Below are 23794 nucleotides of genomic sequence, written 5' to 3'. Positions count from 1 at the left end.
CTGTTTGGTGCTGTGCATCTTACCCATGGCAGAAACAACCTGGTTCTTCAACTCTTCAGAAGCAGAAGGGCATATTGCCTGCACAAAGTACTGGCTGAGCTGGAAAATCATAACACTTGTCTTTCCACAGTGCCAGTCTCCAAAGACACTTTTCAATTAGCCATATGACCTAGTCAGTATGAAAGGAAATTATATTCAAGAAATATAAAATACATTTATATTGGAGTACCAAATCAAGGCTGAACACTAACACCATCTGAGAAATCCCAAATCCCATTGATTTTCATTGGGGCATAATTTCACCCACTGGCAAGAAAAGGGTTTATGTGATACAGTGAGACTTGTTGTCCTTCCCAGGTAGGAACTTGTGATCCACTCAGTAATGCCAGTCAATTGCAGCAATACTCTGTAAACTCTTCTATTCATCCCGAAGACCACGAATTCTACTCAAAGAAATGCACATTCAAATCCAAGTACCCTCTGTTTAGATAGTCTGAAATGTAGCTGCAGTTAATACTTAGGCAGGACAGGGAGCCAAGCTCCCCCAGGTGCTCAGGAATGCATTTCAGTGGGAATTGAGGAAGTGCAGAACAAAAAGGACAAAAGTGCTACAAAAGCTTTATAATTGCTTGAAGTTTACACATCAGAAAAGACGATGAAGTATGAGGAAAAAAGATTAATTTTGTGTAGAATCCACTGGTGTACAGAATAACTTGAACATTAGGAAAGAGATTCTCCTGATTTGTAGCAGTATTGCTTTTTTTTTTAGTTTCATTAACATGTACCCAGGCAGAGGAAATTCTCTAAAAAAATAGTAGTTTATCTTTTTATTTTTTAAACATTGCTCTTGTATAAAAAATAGTAAAAAAGGTCTATCTTAAAAAGGGATTGAAAAATAGGTTTTTAACTGATGACATGCCGTATGTCATTTCAGTCTAGAAAAAATATTCATAGCTAAGTTAAAAGAACTTAAAAAATAAGTTCTATAATATAAAATTGATGTTGTAATAAATATTCTTTAGCATAACACAAGCTTTGATTAAACTCAAGGATTCAATCTGTATTGCAAATGCAGAAAAGCTGATTAAGGAATTTATTAACAGTAGCAATATCTCAAAAATAAATGCCATATTTTATTTAATGTAAAGTCTAGTCATTGAGTATATGAAAGAAATATAGCATATGTCACTTAGTAAAAAACCATTTAATTTAAAACAATGTTACAGTAAGGGGATATCTTCTTTGAACATAATGCAAGAAAACAGGGGATTACATTTCCCCATTTTCTGAATTTACACAGAGAGAAAAAAAACATGGCTATAGACGATGGTGCAGTAAAATTTATTTTCACCAGAAAAGGAATGACCCATAACTCATGAGTGGCACAGTCTCCAGTGAGTTATGGAGGTCATTCTTTCATGTGAGGAAATGAATTGCATTCATTATACCTTGCCCCACATCTATATGTTTTGTTATTAGCACACCAGATGGGATTTTAATTTTGTATTGCTTACTTGTTCATTTTTACCCTTTGAAATAAGTATCAATGTTAACTGTGCTGGTAAAGGCATCGATAACAAAGCTTGGGTTTGATCCTGTGGTTTACTCTCATGCAATGTCTAAATTGTGGGAACAGCCTTGATGCAGTGCTTGTCTTCAGAATATCTGGACATCTGAAATACAGAACTATGGCTTGCAGAACTGTGCTTATAATTGTTCAGGACAGACAAAATACGTAGAAACATACTTTAGATATGCAAAAGGCTGAGTTCACTAGGAGTGAAAAAACTGGTTTACTCTTTGTTAGATTTCTGTTGTTTGGCTTGTTCAAGCCAGCTGAATTTTTCTTCTACATTCAGTAAGAGTATGGTCAGGCCATTAGAGGCTACTGCATTACAGATTAGACAGTACTATGCTATGGTAAATTCTACCTGAAAATGCCCTAAATAGACCTGTCGGATTATACTTGTGGTGCAGTCTATATTGCTGACTCTCATGGAGACATCAGAAATAAGGTGCAATAATTGCACAAAGCAGTGCTTTCTTGACCATCAGAGGCAGCCTCTAAAGCCCTTTAAAGGGCTTGTCAACGTATTTTCCCTTTTTTTGCAGTGCAAAAAGAAGACACATACTAACTCGGATGGTATCCCCAAGAAAATGCAGTAGGAGCAAGCCTTGTGCTGTTACTGGTCTCTTGACTCTCTTTTGTGTCTTTTTTTTTTTTTTTTTACAAGATCAGTCAGACCAAACAGAACACACACCTGAACTTATTCTGTCCTCAGCCAGAGCCAGAGCAAAGTGGGGTGGGATGTGTGGCTAGTTCAATGTTGTGAGCACATGCATCTGAATTGCTCAGTTTATTACTAGGAGTGAGGGCAATGAAATGAACTTGCCTTGAAAATGCCAGATCACATCCCACATACAGTTGCATCCCTGTGCTGACTGCTAAAAGGATCCTGAAATTATGCTGTGAGAACCACAACCCAAGCAGTTTATAGTGGAAGCCTGGCAGGCTGCTGGAGCAGCAGGGATGCGCTCTCTCCCTGCTGGCTGCCAATGCGGACACCTCTAGGCGAGATGGAAGTGCCTGGTGAGAGAGCGCGTTTCCCAGCGAAAAGAGCAGCGTGCCGCAAACCTGGCCTTGGAGCTCCACCTAGGGGTCTCACCGGTGAGGCTGGGGGGCTCCTCACCCTGGGCAGCGTCTGGCAGAAATTACTGTGTAACTCACACCGAACGGCGCTGCCCGCCTTTGCCTTACTCATCAGAGTAAAACGCTTTTCGTTTTTCTAAAGCTGAAAAAAAAAAAGGTGCATGTCAAATTTATAGAACTCTAAAAACAACCGACACCCGTGCTTTCCGACCAGATTTCATTAGAGAGCGTCAGAAAGTGCCTGCTGAAACAACGTCAGTTCTGCTCAGCTGAACAGCCCCGCGCCCAGAAGAAGATGTGACCGTTCTCCCTTGTTGAACGTCTCCTTTTCCTTTGTCTCGTGGTGCACGGTACAGCTTTGCTACACCTCCATAAGCACTCACAGAAACAAACCCACACAGACGGGTTTGGACCAAGCACTAGACCAACATCCACCTGCTAGGGGACGTCAGACTTGGTTTTTTTCTTGCCCAACAAAGTTCTGGCACACAGACAATGGCAAACAGAGGAGGACAGCCAGGAACCCACACACAGGACAGTTGTGCCTTGTGAGTAGGAAAAAGGCCACTGACTGACTCAAATCCATGTAACAGTGCACTGACCTGTGCTGGGAATGGCACAGGCTGTGGAGTCTCCCTCTCTACAAACAGAGTTCAAATCCTAAGTGCACTGCAGAGACCAGTCAGCAACAAGAACATAGGTATTCATGGAACAAAAATTAGAGAGCAAGCACACAACATCTCAGATAAATAAATACTTGCACAAATGCTACAAATATGGCCAAGTTAATGTTCACAATACATTAGGCATTAAAACTGAACACGAAGAAAAAAATTTTAAAAACTTGAATGTTTATCGGAAAATAAGGCAAACCCAGAATGTAAAGTACAGCAAAAAAGTGTTTTGTGTTCATAGACATGTTGCTTCTCTTTCACCATATTAACCAGAATATTAAATATCCAGGATCACTGAGGTTTTTACTGATGCATTTACAAGAATTAACTAGCCAAGCATGGGTTATTTCACACAGTGACGTTGCTGTGGGGTAGGGAGAGAGAGCAATTATACTTGTTCTAGTATACTAGCAGTGGTACTTTCAACAGAATTTACTTGTATGCTGAAAGGAACTACAGGTACTGATGGAGATACATGTTAATAAAACCCCTAAGCGTTAATGGTGTCCAGTGGAGACATGAGATTCACTTAGATCACTGTGCTGGAAGTTAACTTTGAAATGCTTTTAGGCAATACCTTCTACAGCTATTTAGATGAAGCTGGATAAGGAGGTAATAAATATCAACATCATAAATACTTTGGGATTCTAATCTTCCTTGGTTTTGTACTTTCCAATTTAAGAGTCTGAAATAAATGTCAAATCAAAGGGTTCCAAAAGAAAAACATTTTGTAAGATCAAGATGTATAATAACAAGCTCACTCCAAGAATGCCATCTGTTTTCAGTCACTTTAATGTGCTTATGATACCACTGTCACTAAAACACTATAGGGTTTTGCCAAATATGCGATGCCTTAAGTTGAACAAGTTCTGTGTGCTTTGCTATTGGAAATGAGTAGCATAATAACCAGAAAAGAACTGAATGCTGGAAGATGATTAGACATGTAAGGCAATGCGGCAGTAAAAGCTCTTACGGGATTACGTCTGGAGCTGGATACTTACGGTTAACATGGCAAACATTAGCTGGCAGACATTGAAAGCATGCCTCCAGTTGTGATACAAAACCATCCGATAATTCTTCCTAACAGTCAAAAGCCACCTACACAGCGTCTGAAATTAAAAGTACAATTTGTATCAGGGCTACTAAATGTGTACAAATGGACAGAGCAGTGCCAGAACAAAAGCAGCAGATATCCGCAGCGCAGATGGTTACCTCGTAGTCAATTTTAAATTTCTGAACCATTCCAAGTTCCATGAACATCCGCAGGGCTGCAGTAATCATGGCATCCACATCAAGTGAGAAGTCATCAAAATGGATATTGTCAATGCCAAGCTCTGACACCAGAGGGATGTTTGCTGCCTGAAAATGCCAAAGGGAAATTTCCGATTCAAAACTTCGGTCTTTTTTTCCGTGTCACTCTTACAAGAAACAATCCGTACATCAGTTCTGACCTGTCAATACATCCCCTGCTTGATTCAAATGCCGAGCAGTAAAAGTCTTCATCTGAGAAATACAAACGTGTCAAGCTAACAGAGTGTGGAAAGAGTGGGAAGGAGAAGAACCTGCTATGAGCAGAAAATATGTTCACCATCACAACTGGAGCCCAGATACAGGGCTTAGACTGAAAGCTGACCACTTTACAGCTACTGCAGTAACACAATATATTCCAATGCAAATTACAGTGCTGTAATGCAACAAACATCTGGACAGCCAGCAGCTGGGAATTTTAATTGCTACCATTTAGAATTGCAAAGCAAATATACTGCTCTGCAGAATTTCTTCATCCAAATGTCTTTACAACCATAAGTATACAAGTGCCCTCTGCTTTATACTCTTCACTACATGTACATAGAACCGAAAGAAGAGCAATACAAAATATGTCTAGCAGAAGTATTTTCTAAAGTAAAATGAAAGAATTTTCAACATGCTGATTATGTAGTAAGTCAATACAGCAAAAGCAAAAGCCTTACATTTTGCTGTCTATGTAACAGGGACTTTTATTCTGTTTGTAAGAGAGGAATGAGCTTCTCATGAACACACAAACATACAGACAAGTGTGCCGGACTGGCTAATGCATACAGCACCTGCGTGAGCCAGGCAGAGGTGCTGACAACCCTCACGGGCTTCCTTGCCCTTCTTTACGCCCCTTCAGACTTGCCATTCATCTCCCTAGAGAGGGCAGGTGGAGGAGGATGCATTTGCTGAAGGAGCATCTGTTCCCTGTCTCCCACAGTGAGAAGGTGATGGGTCAGGTAGAAGCCTCACAAAGGCACTAGATCCAGCCCACAGGCTATGAGCTGGACAATGCTGAATTAGTTAAAATCACATGGACTCAGCTGGTATGGCACATTCAGCTACTCACTTGCATAAAATATCAATTAGTTCATGCAACTCTAAGTTCACCTTCACAGTTACAGATTCTGCATGACCATCTTATGGCTTCCTTCTTGAAAACTTGTGTTTTGAAATAGTGCACCCTAAGTACAACAATTGCTGACATGTAAAAAGCTTCTTCTGGCTGAAGAGAAAGTGCCACTTCAATAATTACTTTATGCAGAAATTAAGATGCTTTAGCTACACTACACAAGAGAAGATGGTGTAAGCCTGTCATAAAATAGTATTAACATCGTGGGTTTAACTTATTTGCTAGCTAAAAGAAAAGTCTTTTTAGTTCAGTACCCAGTAAAGCATGCCAGTACCACAAAAAGTCATGGCACTATACCAGTGTGTTTAACTGATATAGGAAATACAACAAACCCAGCAAGTCAAGTGTCATCCCAGGACACAGCTGAAGAACCACTGGAGCATGCAGGCAGAGATGTCAGTTCTGTTAACCGCACACTTCTTCGTCTGCTAGCATAATTATCCCGGTTGAATCAGTTCAGCATCTTTTTTTAAGAATTACTGAAAAATCTGAAATACTTCTAGATGATCCTAACAGGAGTTACACCTTAATACCCTTTAAGATTTGTCTGAAAAACTATGTATATACTTCTGAGGTAAAGAAAGAAAGAAAATATGGTTAGGTGTGAAGCAGGAAAGCTGACCTGGAGACTGTGCTGTCCAGACCTTCAGCAGGCTTACAAAAATTGTGACTTTTATCATTCAGTTATTCTTCAGAGCTGTGGGGGATACTCAAGATGCACAATAATATTTAGTCTATGAATACACTCACTGCATAAAAATAGACTCGCTATAAAATGTCTTTGAGGGAAGAAACATTTTTACACCTTATACTGCTTTGTTCCTTAGTGAAAAGTTTAAATAACAAAGATTCTAAAACAGAAGCACTTGATTGTCAGTAGACCTTCTTGAAATTGTTTTATCAAAACTATCTTTACAAACCTACTGTTGCATTTTCATTAACTTTGAAGTGGGGTTTGATCAAAATTTTCACTTTTTTGGCATCTTAAAGGAAAACAGATCTTTTCCTTGCAATTTTTTACTGGAAACCAACACTGTTACCAGCCCGTTACAATTCAAGAGAGAACACCTGAAGCAGTTGCTCAACTAAAATTGTTTTTCCATTTGTCAAACACTGGAGAAATAACAATATATTCCAAACCTATTGCAAACTGAACAACAGGATATTAATAAAACAAGTCAAACCCAATTTCTTCCCATGTCAGTCTGAAACTTTTATGTATTTATGAGGTTTTACATTCCTAAATTTATCAGGAGTGCCATAATCCAAAATAACAGCTGAATTAATAGCCAGGAGATAACAACTGTAAAAAAGAACCATTTGCTTTAAAAGAGCAATAAAGGAAACAACAGAATTATGAATGTAGAGATTAATTTGAATAATGTTAAAAAAAATATATTGTGGGGCTGCAGCAATATTCTGGCTGCACCTGGCATTGATTACCCTCAGCTTCTTAGGCAAGAAATGCAGAAGTTCGGGTTTATAGGAGAGCAGTCATTAAAACTTCATTATTCTAATTACAGAGATATAAAAAATATTAATAATACAGAATATTAAAACATATTCACCCCTGAAATTTTGCTGTACTGCAGGAAAAATTCCAGTAGATTTCTTAAAATAAACAGCAATAACAACACTCTCTTTCAGGAGAACAGAGAGGATGAAAGTACCATGACAGCAAGAGAAAGGGGCAGGCAATTAAAATTCCAAGTTACAGTGAAATTATTTTTTAAAGCACCCCAGTGTTTTAGAATCACTTAAAAGGTTTATTTCCTTTTGAGCATTTTGAAGTTCAATTTCCCCTTTCTAAAAACAATTAAGAACATTATACCCTGAAATCAAGCAATTTCAATGTTCTTCGTCCTTGAGAAAAATTCACATGACTCTTCTGTGAGCTTACAGTAAATTAAAACTGGGTGTGCCTCCTCTGGTCACATTTCCATACTCCAGTACTAAACCAAAAATTTGTCTTCAAAGGAATCGAGAACACAAGTTTGGCTGAACACACGGAAGGCAAATGTTCTTGCCTGATGAGGTGCAAACTCAGCAGCTGCCACACTAGGAAGCTATCATCACTTGTAGGCAGCTTAAAAAGAGGATGTCATTCCTCCAAATGAGACCATAAACATAAGGTCTGTGTCTACTCCATACTCAGGAGTGCATGGTACAGGGTGGAATGAATACAGGAAGGAGGAAAAGAGCCTTTGTACTCAATTCAGATTGGAGACAGATACTTCTTGCCCCGCTGCTCTTTGCTATCATGTAAATTGTATCACAGCCTGCTCAGTACATGTAAACAGGTAGGAGACAAGCAACTGGTTGAGCCTTACCTTATCTCAGCCATTGCAAAAGGGCCATATGTCATTAATGAGCATTTTACTTCAAAATACATGGAACACCAAAGTGGCTTCCACCATAAAGTCACAATTCTGGCCACTACAAAAGACAGCCCATGGGAACAGAAAAATAACATTTCTGGTTCCGTATTAATACACGTTTGGGCTGCTGTGGATGAATAAAACCTAAGAAGGAAAATGTAAGGAAACTAAAGTAAAATTTTTAGGGAAACTTTGAAAGGCTGAATACTTGAAAAAAAAGCTACTAGTACATCTACTAGTAGGTGTACTACTTACACCTTAGTGCTGCTGAAGACAATTATTTCACAGTTTTAGAATTATGTATAAAACATGTTCTATAGAACAGGTTCTTTATATTGTTAGCATGCAACTACATAACAAAGATAAGTATTCATTAATACTCATTTTTCTTCTGAGCAGTGTGTTTAAATGTATGTCAGAAAAACGCAGTATAATATGCACACAGGCATACACAGAGTGTTTAACAACATTCTTGCTGTAAGGGTGAATAAAGTGACTGCAATCAATCAGCAGAAGCAAAAGTGGAGTCTTCTGCTGTTCTTACTAAACACATTTCCTGAATGAGACAGAGATTTTACATTCAGCTTGGTTAATGTTACTGCAAATTGCTTTCCCTTTAATCCTGCTTTCAGTTTCTGACATGCAACACACAAGTACCTTAATAATGGCCAATACTGCTATGAGAAAACATATGCAAACCATACCATTAAATGTATTCTTACATGTGAACTTCAAATCGGTTTATAGTTATAAACAGTAAAAGAACGATCCCTTGGAGATGGGCGAAAGTAAAGGGGACAAACTTCCTATCCTGAGTAACTTCCAGGTGTAATAGCTGCTATAAGCTCATGATAGGTGTCTTGCTACACTACCAGTCCTTCCAAACAGGGAAGAAACTTTATGGATTTCCCTATTGATCTGCATAGTTTTGCAACCAAACTTCCCGTGAGAGTTGAAACACTAGTTTTCACTATGTGAAAGCTATATTAAGCTAAAAACCTTCTTGTTCAGCTAGTTAGATGTATTGCCAGTGGAGACCAGTGGACAGGTCACATGCTGCCAGCATAAAAAACAGTCAGAGGGAGATAACTCCTTATGTAGGGAAAAACTGTATCATGTCAGGAATAAATATGAAATCACAATCAGGACATTTAATAACCTCCTATAGCAGAATTTGATTATGAGGTAGTCTGGGTCAGTGGTGGGAAGAGGGCAATTTTAAGGCAGTAATTACATTTTGTCTCATCTTGCTATAACACTCTTATTCAATCCTTATTTCCTACAAACTGCACACACTGATAGACAGCTTAAGTTGTTTCTTAAATAGAAGATACCTACAGCTCAAGGGTCTGATCACAATTAACTTATTCAGCATGTTATATGAAACAGTTTTTAGATCACATTTGATACGAAGAACACAGGAAAAAAATGTGATTTCACAGATTGACAGGGAAGGCTTACTTAAATGATTTTGCACTAATTGGTCTAGTAGCATATTCCTCACAATCTCCTACACCGGTATTTGATAATGTGATAAAATCAAATGTAAAGAAACTGGAAAGTTCTTTATAAAGCATTCTTTCTCCTCATAAAATGTTCACTACCATGGAGGCAGTAGCAGTAAACACATTAAACACTGAAATCCTACTTTGCTGTGTCATCTTAAACTCTTTCTACTTCAGTTTTAGTACCTGTGTGGATAAGACATCAGTGCTTATTATGCAAGGGAAGTATTTTGAAACATACTGATAAGTATATTTGTATGGCTTTGTTTAAGAAAAAGGCACATTCTGCCATTTGATATACTCAGTTTCCTTCCTATGTGATAACAGAACTGTTCTGTAACAGTAACTTCCACTTACTGAACGTACTCCACTTTTTGTATAGCTTTGTTTACAATGACATGTGAAGTGGTTAGTAAGGTTTCCTCATCATAAAATACTGCCAGACTGATGGAAAAAAGTAACAAGAAATTTGATTAAATATAACACATACACATATTTCCCATGAAATATATATCCCAGTATAGCAAAAGAATGGCACAACAATATATCCTAAATCCCAGGGGCCCTCAGAGTCCAGAGTCCATGTACTATTTGAATAGCAGGTTGGGATCTGACATCATTTACACTATAGTGAAACTGGAGCTCCAGACAATGTGACATAGACAAAAAAAAAAAATTATACTGCCCTTTCAAGTATCTCTTCACCTAGAATCTCTCAGAAGACTAGGAACTGAAAAACCTTAAAGGATGATCATCAAAACCTGCATAGAAAGCATCAAAGCGAAGAATATTTAAACGTGATGCTTTATCACTCTCTTAATGTTCTATGAGGCCATTCTAGAGACAGCATTTTCTGATGACAATGATTTTTATTTGCAAAGGGTTCTTTTCATATATAAAGGTCTCTAAAATACTTGCTTATATTTATACAGCTGCAGGCATCTTTTAAAACGTATCTCTAGAGTCAGTTATCAGCAGTAGTGGACAAATTTTGCACTTCTTCATAGTCATGTAAGACCAAAGCCTGTTATATTCCAGTCTGAGACATCTACTCTCTCCAAAAAAGAAAGAATCAAATGTTGCATCTAGGCATGTTTAATGCCCAGAGCAAACCAGCTTTTAAAGGCCTCCATCCGTTACTGCAGACTGTGGATGGTGTCTCTCTGCCCTTCACAATGCTGAGTTAGCACCTCTTTTCCAATGACCAACTGAAGCAGAAGCAGGACAGTAGCATTTAAAGGGAACTTTACAGTATTTACAGTAAAGGGGAGTGGGCGTGGAAGAGACAAATTGCGCATGCATATTTTCCTCTTGATTTTGATTCTAATAATTCTCTAACGTGATCATCACAGTAGCATTGCTGCTGCCTTCAAATAGTGAAATCGCCCGGAAACACAGACTCATTTATGTTGGAAAGGAGCTTTTGAGACCAGCCCGTCCTATGCCCTTGCTCAGGACAGGTCAAAACCCCAGATTAATTTACCCTTCAACAACTTGCACCAAATTCCAATTCTCTGAATGAGACAGAAGTGGGTCTTTGGAGTCCTCTGAAGGCAGTTGGATGTAAACATGACATAAGGAGACCTCATTCTGCCACATAAACATGCTCTGCCACTCAGATCTACCAGATGACTCCTTGCTTCTATGTTCCAGTCTCTGTGAATGTTTTACATCTGAACGGGTGTTGAATAAAAGACATCCTGGAACAGGTTTTGTGTATTTTAAGCCTCTTCAGAGTAACCCAACAGATGAACAGAGGGTTGCAACTGTGAAATCAAATGCCCAAACTGTGCCCAAAGTCCCACAGTAGATGTCTGAGCCATTTGCTGGAAAAGGTCATTCCTTGCTTTAGTCAAGGTTTTACATGTGTAAACCAAGAATAACGCTGTTCTGGTATCCAGCTTCAAAATCTGCAGTCAAAGCACGTATATGTGGTGCAACTGCTCCATCTTCAACTGGCAAATTAATAGTGTAACATGTAATTAAGACATGAAATGTGGAACAAAGAAAGCTGAATTTAGTCTTGTTTCAGAAAGTTGTATTTGGTTTGATCACTTACCAACATAACTACTTAGTATGAATACTGGTATTTATTTTAATTAAAAGTGAAATTTCATGGCATTAAGAAAGCTATTTATTCTCCTCCTTCTATTAGAACAAAACAATAGCCATTAAGCAGTACAGCACTATCAAATATAGTATTTAGGATTTTTTTTATTATTATTACAATGTACCATGGGCTTAGGACAAAAATATGGTATTTACTTTCTGCTTTTGGGATAAACCTGTATGTGCCTAAGGAAAGGATTTGTCTTCTTATAATTTTCATTTTCAAAGGGCAAGGGAAGGTATGTCATTACAGTATTACACATCCTATTTTCAATGGTAGGCCCAGAATTATAGCTAAAAAGCAGAAAGCATACTGAATTTTTCTAATAAGTCAATCAATCCTGTCTGAACATGTCACTTTCTGAAATTGGGACCAATCAAAAAGGAAAAATACATTTCCAAGATAAAAATACTATGTTTGAAATTTTTTTTACAAACTCATAGAAAAGACACAAAATATGTTTTTTTATGTTGCTAAGAATCAATCCTTGATGCTAAAGTCGTTTCCTAGTACACAGAAACAAAATATATGGCAGCCTATAAAAGGAACAAGAAATTTTGATTTTAAAAGAACAGAGACATAAAATAAAAGCAATTAATGGTCTGAGCATCTATTATTCTTAAGGCCAAAGTCCATAACCACAGCAGCCTAGGACTGGAGTTTTACAGGGCATGCACATTGGACACAATGATCTCCCGAGGCGCGCAGGGGAGTGTTCACGTCCTTTTGGCTTTTGGTGATTGGGAAATAACCAGTGTGTCACATACTGCAGGCTAGCAACTGTCGAATTTTTATGACCATCAGTGCAGATGAGAAGTTGGTACAAAAGGGTCTATTCAGTCTCTGTTCCAGAATTTCAAACAAACACAAGCAGCAAACCTAGGGCAAGTATTTCTCTGTAATACAAAAGCGTCAAGCATGCAGGCTGCCATTTCCCACAACAGCTTCACTTGGTTTTGGTAGTAGAAAGTCAGCTTTGTTGCTCTGATGAAGATTAGAATGGGTAATGTGGACTGACACCCCCCCCCCCCGCCTGTAAATTTTGGAGGGTGAGAAAAGAGGGATACAATGTAGCCTTTTCCTACCCAGAAAGGGAAGGAAAGGTTCTAGCTCCTTCCTTGAAGACTTAGAAGAAGAAAAACCTAATTAAGGGTGGAAGGTACGGGGACAGGTTCTTCTCACAGAGAACATGATGTGAAGGGAAGAACTTGCTCTTTTGGCGGCAAACAGCCCAAACCATGCCCTGCAATTCTCAGTTGGACACATGTTGCAAGAGAGCATATGAAAAAAGCAAGGGTGTTGCCAAGAACACACACTAAGAAAAACCCCAAAACAGAACCACAAAAACCCCACCACTGCCACAATGGCACATCCAATGGTATTACACTATTTTTTCAATCCCAGTATATTCCAGCAGCATTCACTGCACTCAAGCCAACCTGCAGGACCACTAGCCTTGTGCCATGCTGGGTCTGTGGCGATGCTGCTGGAACGCACAACAATGGCACTGGAACAAGGTTCCTGTGAGCCACTGAAATTTTCTTTCTGAGCAGCTGTGACAAATCAGGCTGGCAGTACAGTGACTGGTGGTTCAAGTTATGCAAATGTATGAGTGGGTTACTGCTCCACTGGGGAGAAAGTCCTATTTCAGATCTGCTAGAGTGACAGCTATAGCAGAAGCCTGTCAGGTAGACAATAAATAATATTGACAATACCTTCAAACTTACAACATACATTTACAGAAAAGCTACAGAGAAAATTTCAGTGATTATCCTTAATGCATATTTTATCTTCATCTTTTTCTCCTTAGTTTTTATCAAGTTCCGATTGCAGGTTTTAAAGAAATCCAACCATCCTATTCTGAACCCATAAATCACTCCCTAGGAGCATTCAGGACTGTCCAAAAGAGCTTTCTCCCAAAACCAGAGGTTCATCTTACTACAGTTTAACAAGCCAAGGCTTAACGTGTGTGAGGCTTCTGCAGGGCAGGCTGAACACTGAGCCCAGCTCCTCTCCCAGTGGCAGAATGTACACGGCACCCTTCATCTCACAAAGCACATCAGCAGAGAAAGCCTGAGCACCCAATTGCACAGCAGCACAGAGCTCTACTTCATACACAACTCACAGCCTCACCACCACGTGCTTTCTGAGAAAAAAATAAAATGTACAGGTCCCATTCTTTTAACAATAACAAATAATAGACATTTAAATCCTCTATTTATTTAGCTTCTTACTTACTACCTATATTTTTATACATTTTCTCTAAAGAAAAGTTGCTTTCATATGTCACTACCTTAGGGTGGAAGGCTGCAACACAGCCATAAATACTTGTTTCTTGTCATGTTTTGAATATATGTATCTATTATGCTGCTTATAACTTTTCCTTACCACTCCTCACAGCAACAGGTTTCCTTCAGGGAAAGTACAAGTAACACAAATAGATACCTGGAATCAGCTTAACAGCGGAGTTTATGAAGGCCATAAATAGAAATTGTTTTTTTGTTATTTTTGGGGTGGAGTTTTTTTGTGTGCCCATAAGCTTGTTGCAGGGACGAAAGGCACACTGCCACGTGGCAGCACAGAAAGCAGCGTTAGCTGAGCTGTGTTTAACCAAACAGAATGCTCTGTGTGCAGGCAGGTTCTGAAGGGATGTGTGTGTGTGTGCTACAGTATATTTCTCATACGTGTGAAGTGTTTACACTTTAAATTTGAAAGACTAAAACCACAGAACTACTGGCATAATTTCTCTGTTAGAAACCAAATTCACTCTGCCTGGGATTTTTCCCAGACTAAAACAACAGCAGAACCCCCCTAGGCAGACAATAAAACGACGTAATAAATAATCTGTAGAAGACTGCAATCACAAATATATTTTACATAATATATGCTAGGTAATGTTTTCTTTGGATGGCACAGGCCCACACATCCCAAACTGTTCTAGAAAACAAGTGTGCACGTAATTTTTTTCTTTCAAATAATCCCAGAGCCTAAATTAATACCACACAGGAGCATGGTAGCTCACACACTTGTGCAGAAACAGTTCTTTCAGCACAACCTCCTTCTCATCAGCTGATGGAGGAATGCAAAAAAAAAATTAAAAAATTGCTGGATATGAGACTGGATGTAACATGGCTGAACCTGTGAGGATATTTCTCCCACGTCTCTCAGCGACTCATGCAGGAAGAACACGCTGCCTGTGCTGCTAACATATTCTACCACATGCACAGCCACAAACATTATGATGGTGTGAAATTGCACTGGCATTACATTTTTTTCAGGATTTTACAGCTTAACAGAAATGCTGCTAGGCTACCAGCCTTAAAGTGGAGCAAGGATGGCACCCAGTGGCCAAAGAGATTCATCTCAGAAAAACATGTCTATTTCCCACTCTTCACTTTTGGGAGTTTTAGTTATAAAAAGGTTCTAGCTCTAATATCAATTTGTTGGAAATGTGAAAAGCCTATAAAGAACACTGCCTTCTTCCTTTGGAGAACATTTATGTTTCTTTCTATAAAAATATTGTTTCAAAAAGCCTAAAGAAATATTTCCATTAGTAATTTAAATAAACACAAGTAAATATTTATGACAAACAACTGTTTGCAGCTGGAACATTGTATAGAGGAAGAAATAAATAGAGAAAGATATTTTTTTCTTCTTGTAGCATATGTGCCAAAGGAAAAAAAAAAAATCCCCTAGTTTCAAAGCCAGTACAACAACCAGGGAACTTGTTTATTTTAAAATTAACATTTATAATATCAATGCCAACTAGAAAGTTTCTATCTAAATAGTTTGGTGAAAAGCAACTTGATCTTTTTGACCAGAAAATTCCTAGTTTTAACTGTCAGTCTGCTGGGACTACAAAGAAATCCAAGCACAGGTAAATAAAAAATAATTTAAAATGTGAAACATTATGCCATTTTTATGGATTTCTTATAATTTGGATTTATTTTCTTTTATTTATTTGGATTAATCAGACATCCCTCTGGCTTGCATGGCATTTTAAATGTATTCTATGCCTTATCACTTTTTTGCATGGTCACTGGCTAAGTGGTGTAGCAATGCTGAACTGTGTTTATTCCCCAATGTTTTCCAGTTGACAAGAGATTCTTATGGAGTATGACGGCTGATCAGATTGAAGGACAGACAATAGGTCTGTTGGATAATAAATCATTTCACCTTCACTTGTGAGCAATACTGTGTCCCCAACAATTGCTATTTCTAACTTGATTTTCTAAGCATTCTCAAGACCTACCCAATTGTGGTTTTGTATATGAAAACAGATGCAAGAAACAAAATTTCCCATGTAAATAACAAAATGCAGCATTTGAGAGCAGCAAAGTAGCAGCCCACTTTTTTTAGTATGGATAACTTAATAATCGTGTTTAATTACTCCTCTGATGAAAATGTCTGTTGTTTTAAAACCACATAAAACCATATTACTGTGCTTAATTACTAAGAAACTGAAAAACAGTCACTATTAAGGGCAAAAAGTCAGTAGTATTTTAAATTACTTAGAATGTTATTTTTTTTATTACTGTAAATTTTAGAGTACAGCAGAAATCCTTTGATTTATCTAATTCAATTGAAATCTATTTCAGCTTTAAAGAAAAAGACTTTTTAAAACAACTAGTACAAAGACTATATTTTGCCCATGCACATATTTTAGTTTTCTGTTATTTTTATTGATTGGAGTTTATTACCTGCTAAGGTCTTTAACCAGGAGATTCAAGCTCTGGTTGAACCTCTACTGTGAAGTAGCTGATCTTAGAAGCAGTCATTTATTATTTAATATTTCTAGTTACTGTATGTCTTTACTTTGCATTCAGAATACTAATGCTGTTTTTTCACTTTTTTTAATAATAACCCTTAAGATCCTTCTTTTTGACCTACAGTGTAAATGTACTCAAGGATTATTATGTATAGCATTAACACTTAAGAACAAATACATTTTGCCTTTATATATTCAAAAAATTCCACATGAAGTTACTTATTGACTTCTGCATTATGCCCTTCTCCTGATGTAATCCACAGACCAGAATCTATTCCTTGCTGAAAGAAGCCTATCTCTTTCAAAAATTCACTTAATGACCTGTGCTAAATTCTTAAGTTAACAGAAAAAATTGTCTGGGCATGGGTATATGATTAAATTGTGGGCTTTATCTAGCTTTCAGGCACAGGCTTCTTTCTTTTGCCTTAAATCTCTAATCGTAGATAGTGTATCCTCAAGAGAAAAATTTATTTTAAAACAGGATTTACTTATCTCCTACACTAGAAAATAAACCGGTTTTGTGCAGGCTTATCATAAAAATGCAATATAGTTGTGTCACACAAATCTTTCGCAGTCAGAAAGCAGAATTGTTGAAATCTTTCACAGATGTCTTAATATTTCTGTACCCTCTTTGCAAACAGGAAGGCAAAACATGAAGAAGTGCCCTGCCCTGCTCAGATGATATGACAAGGGCAAGGAAGGTGCCCAGTTAGACCACAAATATTCAGAGGTGGGTGGATGTCTCCTCATGACCGCTGTGACCTCCCTTTAACTCCTCCATAGCCAACAAGCAGGGCTGGCTGGCCCCTTCCAGTGGGCAGCTCAGTGCTTGAGCCCCACCAGTTTAAAGTACTCTTTGTAAGCCTTCCCTCCACAAAATCCTGGAAAACTCATATTTCATTTGCTTTGCAGGGAAGGGAACATTCTACTCTGGGAGCTCCAAGTTTTCACCTGAAATAATAAATATGGTAATTTTAGAAATATAAGAGGAATAATTTCTGTGACCTTTTGCAGCAATTGAATCTCATCTTGATTTCAATAAAACAGAATGTTTAAATTTTTGAAACCCAATTCAGAATTCCCACTAGTTTTTTCTATTAACTATCCCTACAATTAGGGCAGTAGTATGTAGTATGTCATACTGTAGTATGACACTAGCCCAGCAGGACAGCTTCAAAAGTAATTCCTGAACAGGTGCCTCTTGTGTCTGACATCCCACTTTCTTTATTTCATGGAACAAATTAAAGCAAAAAACCTTAGGGAATATTATTTCAACTGAGAAAACATACTCCCTTGGTGCACTCTTCTCTGCTTTGGCCAGCTGCACTTTGGAGACTTCCTGACCCAGAGAACATTGGTCTCCATTTGCCTTTTCCTTCTGTTAATTAAGCACTTCAACCCATTAACATCTACAGTGATAGGTCATATAATTTAGCTACATGTTTGCCGAAGAAAGATTTTTAATCAGATTAACATCTGTACCCTGATAATTTCATTTTATGTCTCTAAATGTAAACATTGCATGAGAAAAGACTGTGAGCAATCTTTCCCTACTCCTAAATGCCATTTCCTTGTTCACTGAAATTGAAAAAAACTGAACTACAGAGCACTAGTCTGAAGTCAACAGATGACAGCCTCACATTTCAGAAACTAGTATAAACCCTCAGTATTTTATTTTTAATCATTATTTATTATCTGTAATAATTTTCAGTGTATGCAATGTGTTCCTGACTTCTTATTACCATGACAACTGAAGACATAGGCACATGTCAAAGTGTAAAAAATGATGTAATACAATAAAGACCTCAAAGTCATGAATTATGAAACTTAACATGGTGCTTTAGGTCTTGTCTTATACGTGGGCAGTGGACGTGGAAAAGCAGAGAAATAAACTGTGTTTTACATCTTGTGATCCTGTGCCTTCTCAAAAGGGAAAAAGGGAACATATTAACACTTAAGCCCTGTTTACTCTCAATGTTTTTTTCGTATTTTTTTTCCTTTTTTTTTTTTAAATTGTTTCTATTCTCAGTGGAACTTGAGCAGCTGGAATAGCACTGGGGAAAAGCTCAGTGCCAGCCCACACCCTTCTGTGACAGCCAAAGAGGAGTCTGTATGACTAGCCTTGGAGGACAATCTGGAAATTACTGAAGCGTGTGAAGAGCTTCACACTTACACAGAACTGCAGGTCTCTACAGAACTGTGCGTGTTTCACCTTACACGTGGCTGGGACCGTGGCTTGCAGTGTGACTACACGCCTTTGGTTTTTGGTAAACCCAGGTTACCAAACAGATTGAAACAGCACTGTCATCAATGCATAAAAACCTCATATTCTATGACAATATTTCGTAAATGATCTGAAACACAAAGGCCAGACTGCCTTTCTGAAATTTAATTACTAAGGAAGGACTATAAAGTAATTATTATGAACCACTACAAATTATTTGATTACAAGGATATAAAGGTAACTAAAATAGTTCTAAACTGAAAGATGGCGTCACAGCAGAGAATAACATAGCCACGGAATGCTTTCCCAATCCTTTCAGAGACTGGAGATAAAATTAGTATAAAAAAAAATTCAATTTTTTCATTGTGCTGCCCACTCTTAGGAATTTAAGGGTGCATAAGACATGAATAACAAGTTCATTTTCAATCACATGTAACTCACTTCAAGTATCAAATTCACTTAGATCCATCATTTTTCATTAATTCAACTGTTTACATTGTCATATACGGTAGCAGTCAAAGTTGTTTCTTTTTTTGGATCAACTCATTCCACTGTTTTTTAGTTAAAAGCGTTTTCAAGAGAGACACAAAAGCCTCCCTATGTCAAAGTAGGACTTAAATAGTCACACCTCGGGCTACAAAACTGAGAAATGCAAGAATTGTTATTCATGCTACATTTTGAATTGAAGATTCTGTAAAGCAGGTGATACATTATTTTTCATTGTGTATCTCTCCTGTGTGCTGTTTGACCTAAAAAAGGGAATCTCTCAAAGGGCTATAAATAATGCATCACAGTCATTAAATATTGATCTGGCTTACACCAGTCACAGCTGCACAATTAGGTTTGCTTCTTAAAAATAGCTTCTTGTACATTACCCATAATAGCACAGTGTTTACATATTCCCTTTGGAAACTACATTAGTTAAATTTAAAGGTGATGTGTGTTTGTGGGACTGCTTGCTAAGTCACAGGACTTGTTCCTTACTGTCTCAGAAGTCAGTAACTCTTGCTATAAATATCCTGTGCTGGACATAATCCTGAATTCTTTACTCATGTATCTTGGCTTTCTACATTCACACAACTATATTTAGGCTTGGAAAGCCTGAATTTCAGGAAGAAGAAACCTGGCACTACAGGACAATGTCATAGGATAGCATCAATCTTAGATTAATCAGACTTCCCTAGTCTTACATTTTTCTATTCCAATCATACAACTGCTTATAGCAAAGCACTAAGTGTAGTACACAACAGAAATAACAGAATGGTCTTTTAAGGCTAAAATACAAGGGAGAACTGAGTTGCCAGAGTTTTTAAAATCATACCTATTTCTAACTTCTTGAACAATAAGAATTTTTTCAATTCTTATTTTGAATAAGAATACTATTGATACAGGTATGATTCATTGGTGCATTACTTTAGCTTATCCTGCCAAATTTCAGTTTGAATTTAGCATAGTTATGTAGATTCAAATGAGGAGAAGCATTGTGACAAATCAGGGTGAAGACTTCATACATTCTCAGATATACAAGAGAAGTTTGCACTCAAGGTGGATTTTTTTGTTTTACTTACATCTGCCCATGGAAAGTAAAGTTTATTTTTTTCCTGTATCTGGAGGAGTAGCATCAGAAATCTCCCTATCACAGTAATGCAGCACTTATCAGAAAACCTAAAATATATTATGCAGTTTGTATGAACTTAACAGAATACTGGATTTAAATAATTTTTTGAAGTCATAATAATCCAAATCCAAAAGTAAAAAATGAAAGTTGAAAAATCTTTAGAAGAACAGAAATGTAAAATAATCTGGCATAAGATACTCTTATGTACAATACTTGCTACAAATTTTATGTTTTCATTGCTCTTGTTTTAATCCCACAAAACATTCACAAAAGTCTCACCCTCTTTCTTAGAACCTGGAAGTAAAGTGCATATTCTAAATACAAGAATAACCATAGATACCAGAAAAGTAATTCTGATTAATCATTAATTCATATTCAAATGCCTGTTATTGAAACTCTATCAATTCAGCTTCCATATTTTCCCCCACTTTAAAAACCTATATATTTTCAGGAAAAACAACCCATTTTCTACTGAAACAGTATTGAAAACAACTCAAGTTTTCACTTAGACTGCATTTTAAACTAGCATTAAAAGAGGACTAGATCTTAAAATTTTACCTTTTTTTTTTTTTTTTCAGAGATGTTGTTCTGTCAGAAAACACATTGCAAAAGACTGGCTACCAAGAATAAATAGAGGCAAGGTGGCAGAGGAAACATTACTATGCAGTTTTACAAATGCCAAACAAAGCCAAAACCAGCAGCATCCTGCTGAAATCAGTGGCAAACCTCCCATTACCTCCCCTGGGGCCAGATTATCACCTACAGAGACTCAAGGATTTGCTCAGGCTCTGAATCCAGGTCTTTGCAGTCTTGCATCTACCTGGAGAGCTAAGCCCCCTCTTATCACTAAAACAAGCTCACACTGGGTTAAGGCCTTGAATTTTCCATTCCCACTCGCCCTGGGCGTGGGAAGCAGACAGAGTGGCCCCACCCAGGTCAGCAGAGCAGCACTTGCCCTCACTGTGTCTGAGCTCACACTGGTCCTGCTCACAATGCCCTCCAGAGAAGTATGTGCCTGCAATCCCAAGCACTAATGAATCCCCAAATACTGAAAAGGATTGGTGACACGGATTTTTACAGCAATGATTCGCAAAACTGGGTTCTCTTTTGAGAAAAAAAACTCCATCCATTCATTAATAGAACAATTTCTAGTCATATAAGCATTTTTAAACTTGGCTTTCAGATTTTTATTATGAAAGCTATATTTTAGAAACACCAGAAATGGAATCCCTTCAAAAATGTACAAAATCAATTCAATGTTCTGTGTGAATCTACATTGCTGCTTTGTTTTTAGACAATTGTGGAAATCAGATATGGAATTGGCCAATTGCATGACATGGCTCATTTTCATACATTCATGTTTCATTGTTCCATACTGTGAACTTCCCTATGTATTTTCCAGCTCCACAACTAATAGTGCTTTGCACTTTTTCCCAGCCAAGCATCTGGAGAAAGGTATTTTTTTGGTAAGTGTTTCTTATTGTTTTCTTTTTGTTTGTTTTTGGTTTTTTTGTTTGGTTTTTTTTGTTTTTTTCATTAATTCTTAGATGGAATTAGAAGAAACAGAAATAAATGTTATTTAGTTTACAGAACCTGGTCACAGTGATTATGTTTAATTCTTAAAAAGATATATTTGTGAGTTTGTATATTTGTGAATCCATCCAATAACGCGAGATTATTGAAAGAATTTCAAGTAAAAAAATCAACTTTAACTAGTCTTGCTAGGCTTCCTATAATGCAATAAAATAATTTACTGGTAATAATTCTCCTGGTCAGAGGAAAAATAAACTTAAAGTACATTTGCAATTTTTCAGTTTCTATCAGAATATTCTTGAGATCTTAGGAAAATAAAATATTAATGGAAAAACATTTTATTAAGACCATAAAAAATAAGATTACAAAGAGGAAAATAAACAACTTGTACTACAGGAATATGTAATTACTTCCAAGCTGCTGGGGTCCAGTTACAGTATGTGTGGGGCAAGATGCTGAAAAGTTGTCAACTCAAATGTATTGTCACTCCAAAGTCATTAATTACTGTTGGGTCTCATGTCAGTCAGGAGCCAATAGTGAACTACTGGCATCACTCTCATTTAGATGTTTCTATCGTGTGTATGTTACTGCTCTGCCTGAACCAGAACATCAGGTAAATCTTAACAGACATTTCCTCTGACATCTGCCAATAAATCACCAAGGAGAGAGGGGACAGTTTTAGCCCCAAACACCACCAGAGGGAGGGATGGTTTATTAGCCAGTCAAGTCTAGAAGATGACCCTAATATAACAAAGGGCTTATATAAAATATAACAAGTAACAAATAGAGAAAAGAGCAATGATTTCAGGGTAGGATGCCTCGGGAGATCTCAGCAGGGAGAGCGGCTGCCAGAGCTCTGGAAGTGGGGAGATGGGAGTAATTTCATCCCACAGATGGATGGCCCTCTCTGGGGATGAGCTTGTCAGAGGCCCACAGGACGTGCTGGTCATCTCTGGGTTTTTGTTCTTTTTATTTGTTTAATCCAGTGGTGTGAAGCATTAAGAAAGACTACCTGGGTCTCATTTTGTCAGGAGCTGAAACTGAGACAACGATATAGGAAAGGGAAAATTTTTCTGAAAAAATGGCTTAGCTTAGTTTAAGGATAGCTTGGTTATATTCCTTAGTTTCTCATCCATGTTCTTTATTAAAAATTGTATCTTTTGGAGTTATTAATGAATGAATGCTTTTCACTTCCTTTTACCTTATCATTACCATTAAATGGATAGTTGCATGCCTTCAAGGTAAATGGATAATGACAAGACATTTCTTAGTTGGAGACTGGCATATCTATTAATGAAGTCACCTGGGAAAACAAGTAGAATAGCTTTTCATCACACTAGCATCTAAGTCCAAAGAGTAATATAGCAGGCTGTTATTTCAACTACATAGACCATGAAGGAGAACATCTTTCAATGGCTGACAGCAATCAAGAAGGATGGCCTTCTGGTGTGTTCAGAGATACTGGTGGAATCCTGACAATCATAGAAATTATATTAAGGTGCTTATTCTAAGGTAAATGAAAATACAAAACAAAATAAAAAACCTGAATGGTCCTCTATCCCTTTCTTTCCTCTCTCTCTCAACAGTGTTCAGTGTTCATTTTGCCAAACACAGAATACAACTTATGCACACAAAAGTATTTTCCCCTGGCTGCAGTGTTGGGTTCCAGTAATAATTAAGTAATCTAATCTTCAGCTTACAAAAGCATGGGTAACTGCAACAGTAACTACAATGGAGGGAGAATATTAGACTCTTATCACCAGGTGTCGATACAGTCTTAAGGCACAGCCATCATTTGGGTAATAATTTACAAACTAATTAACTAGCAAGAGCTGCCCTTCCTCAGCCCAGGTAAAGGTGGGACTTCATCTCTGTGAAGTCACCCATGTCTTCCCCCTTCCACCACAGT

At 37.6% G+C, this 23794-nt stretch overlaps 1 protein-coding gene across 2 annotated transcripts in view; it reads right to left on the bottom strand.

Moving 5' to 3' along the window:
* The window catches only part of PDE11A (phosphodiesterase 11A), a 127555-nt gene that overhangs the window by 35942 nt on the left and 67819 nt on the right, over positions 1 to 23794 (bottom strand). For both annotated transcript variants that reach the window (XM_064660734.1, XM_064660735.1), the window contains exons 11-12: positions 4537 to 4683; positions 4326 to 4433 (exon numbers count right to left, since the gene is read on the bottom strand). In XM_064660734.1, the coding sequence (XP_064516804.1) occupies positions 4326 to 4433; positions 4537 to 4683 (255 nt within the window). The remainder of the gene's footprint in view (positions 1 to 4325; positions 4434 to 4536; positions 4684 to 23794) is intronic.

Source organism: Pseudopipra pipra, chromosome 7 (assembly GCF_036250125.1).
Source record: "Pseudopipra pipra isolate bDixPip1 chromosome 7, bDixPip1.hap1, whole genome shotgun sequence".
Taxonomy (NCBI): domain Eukaryota; kingdom Metazoa; phylum Chordata; class Aves; order Passeriformes; family Pipridae; genus Pseudopipra; species Pseudopipra pipra.
The sequence above is the reverse complement of the archived record's forward strand: the minus strand, read 5'-3'. Positions and strand labels throughout refer to the sequence as shown.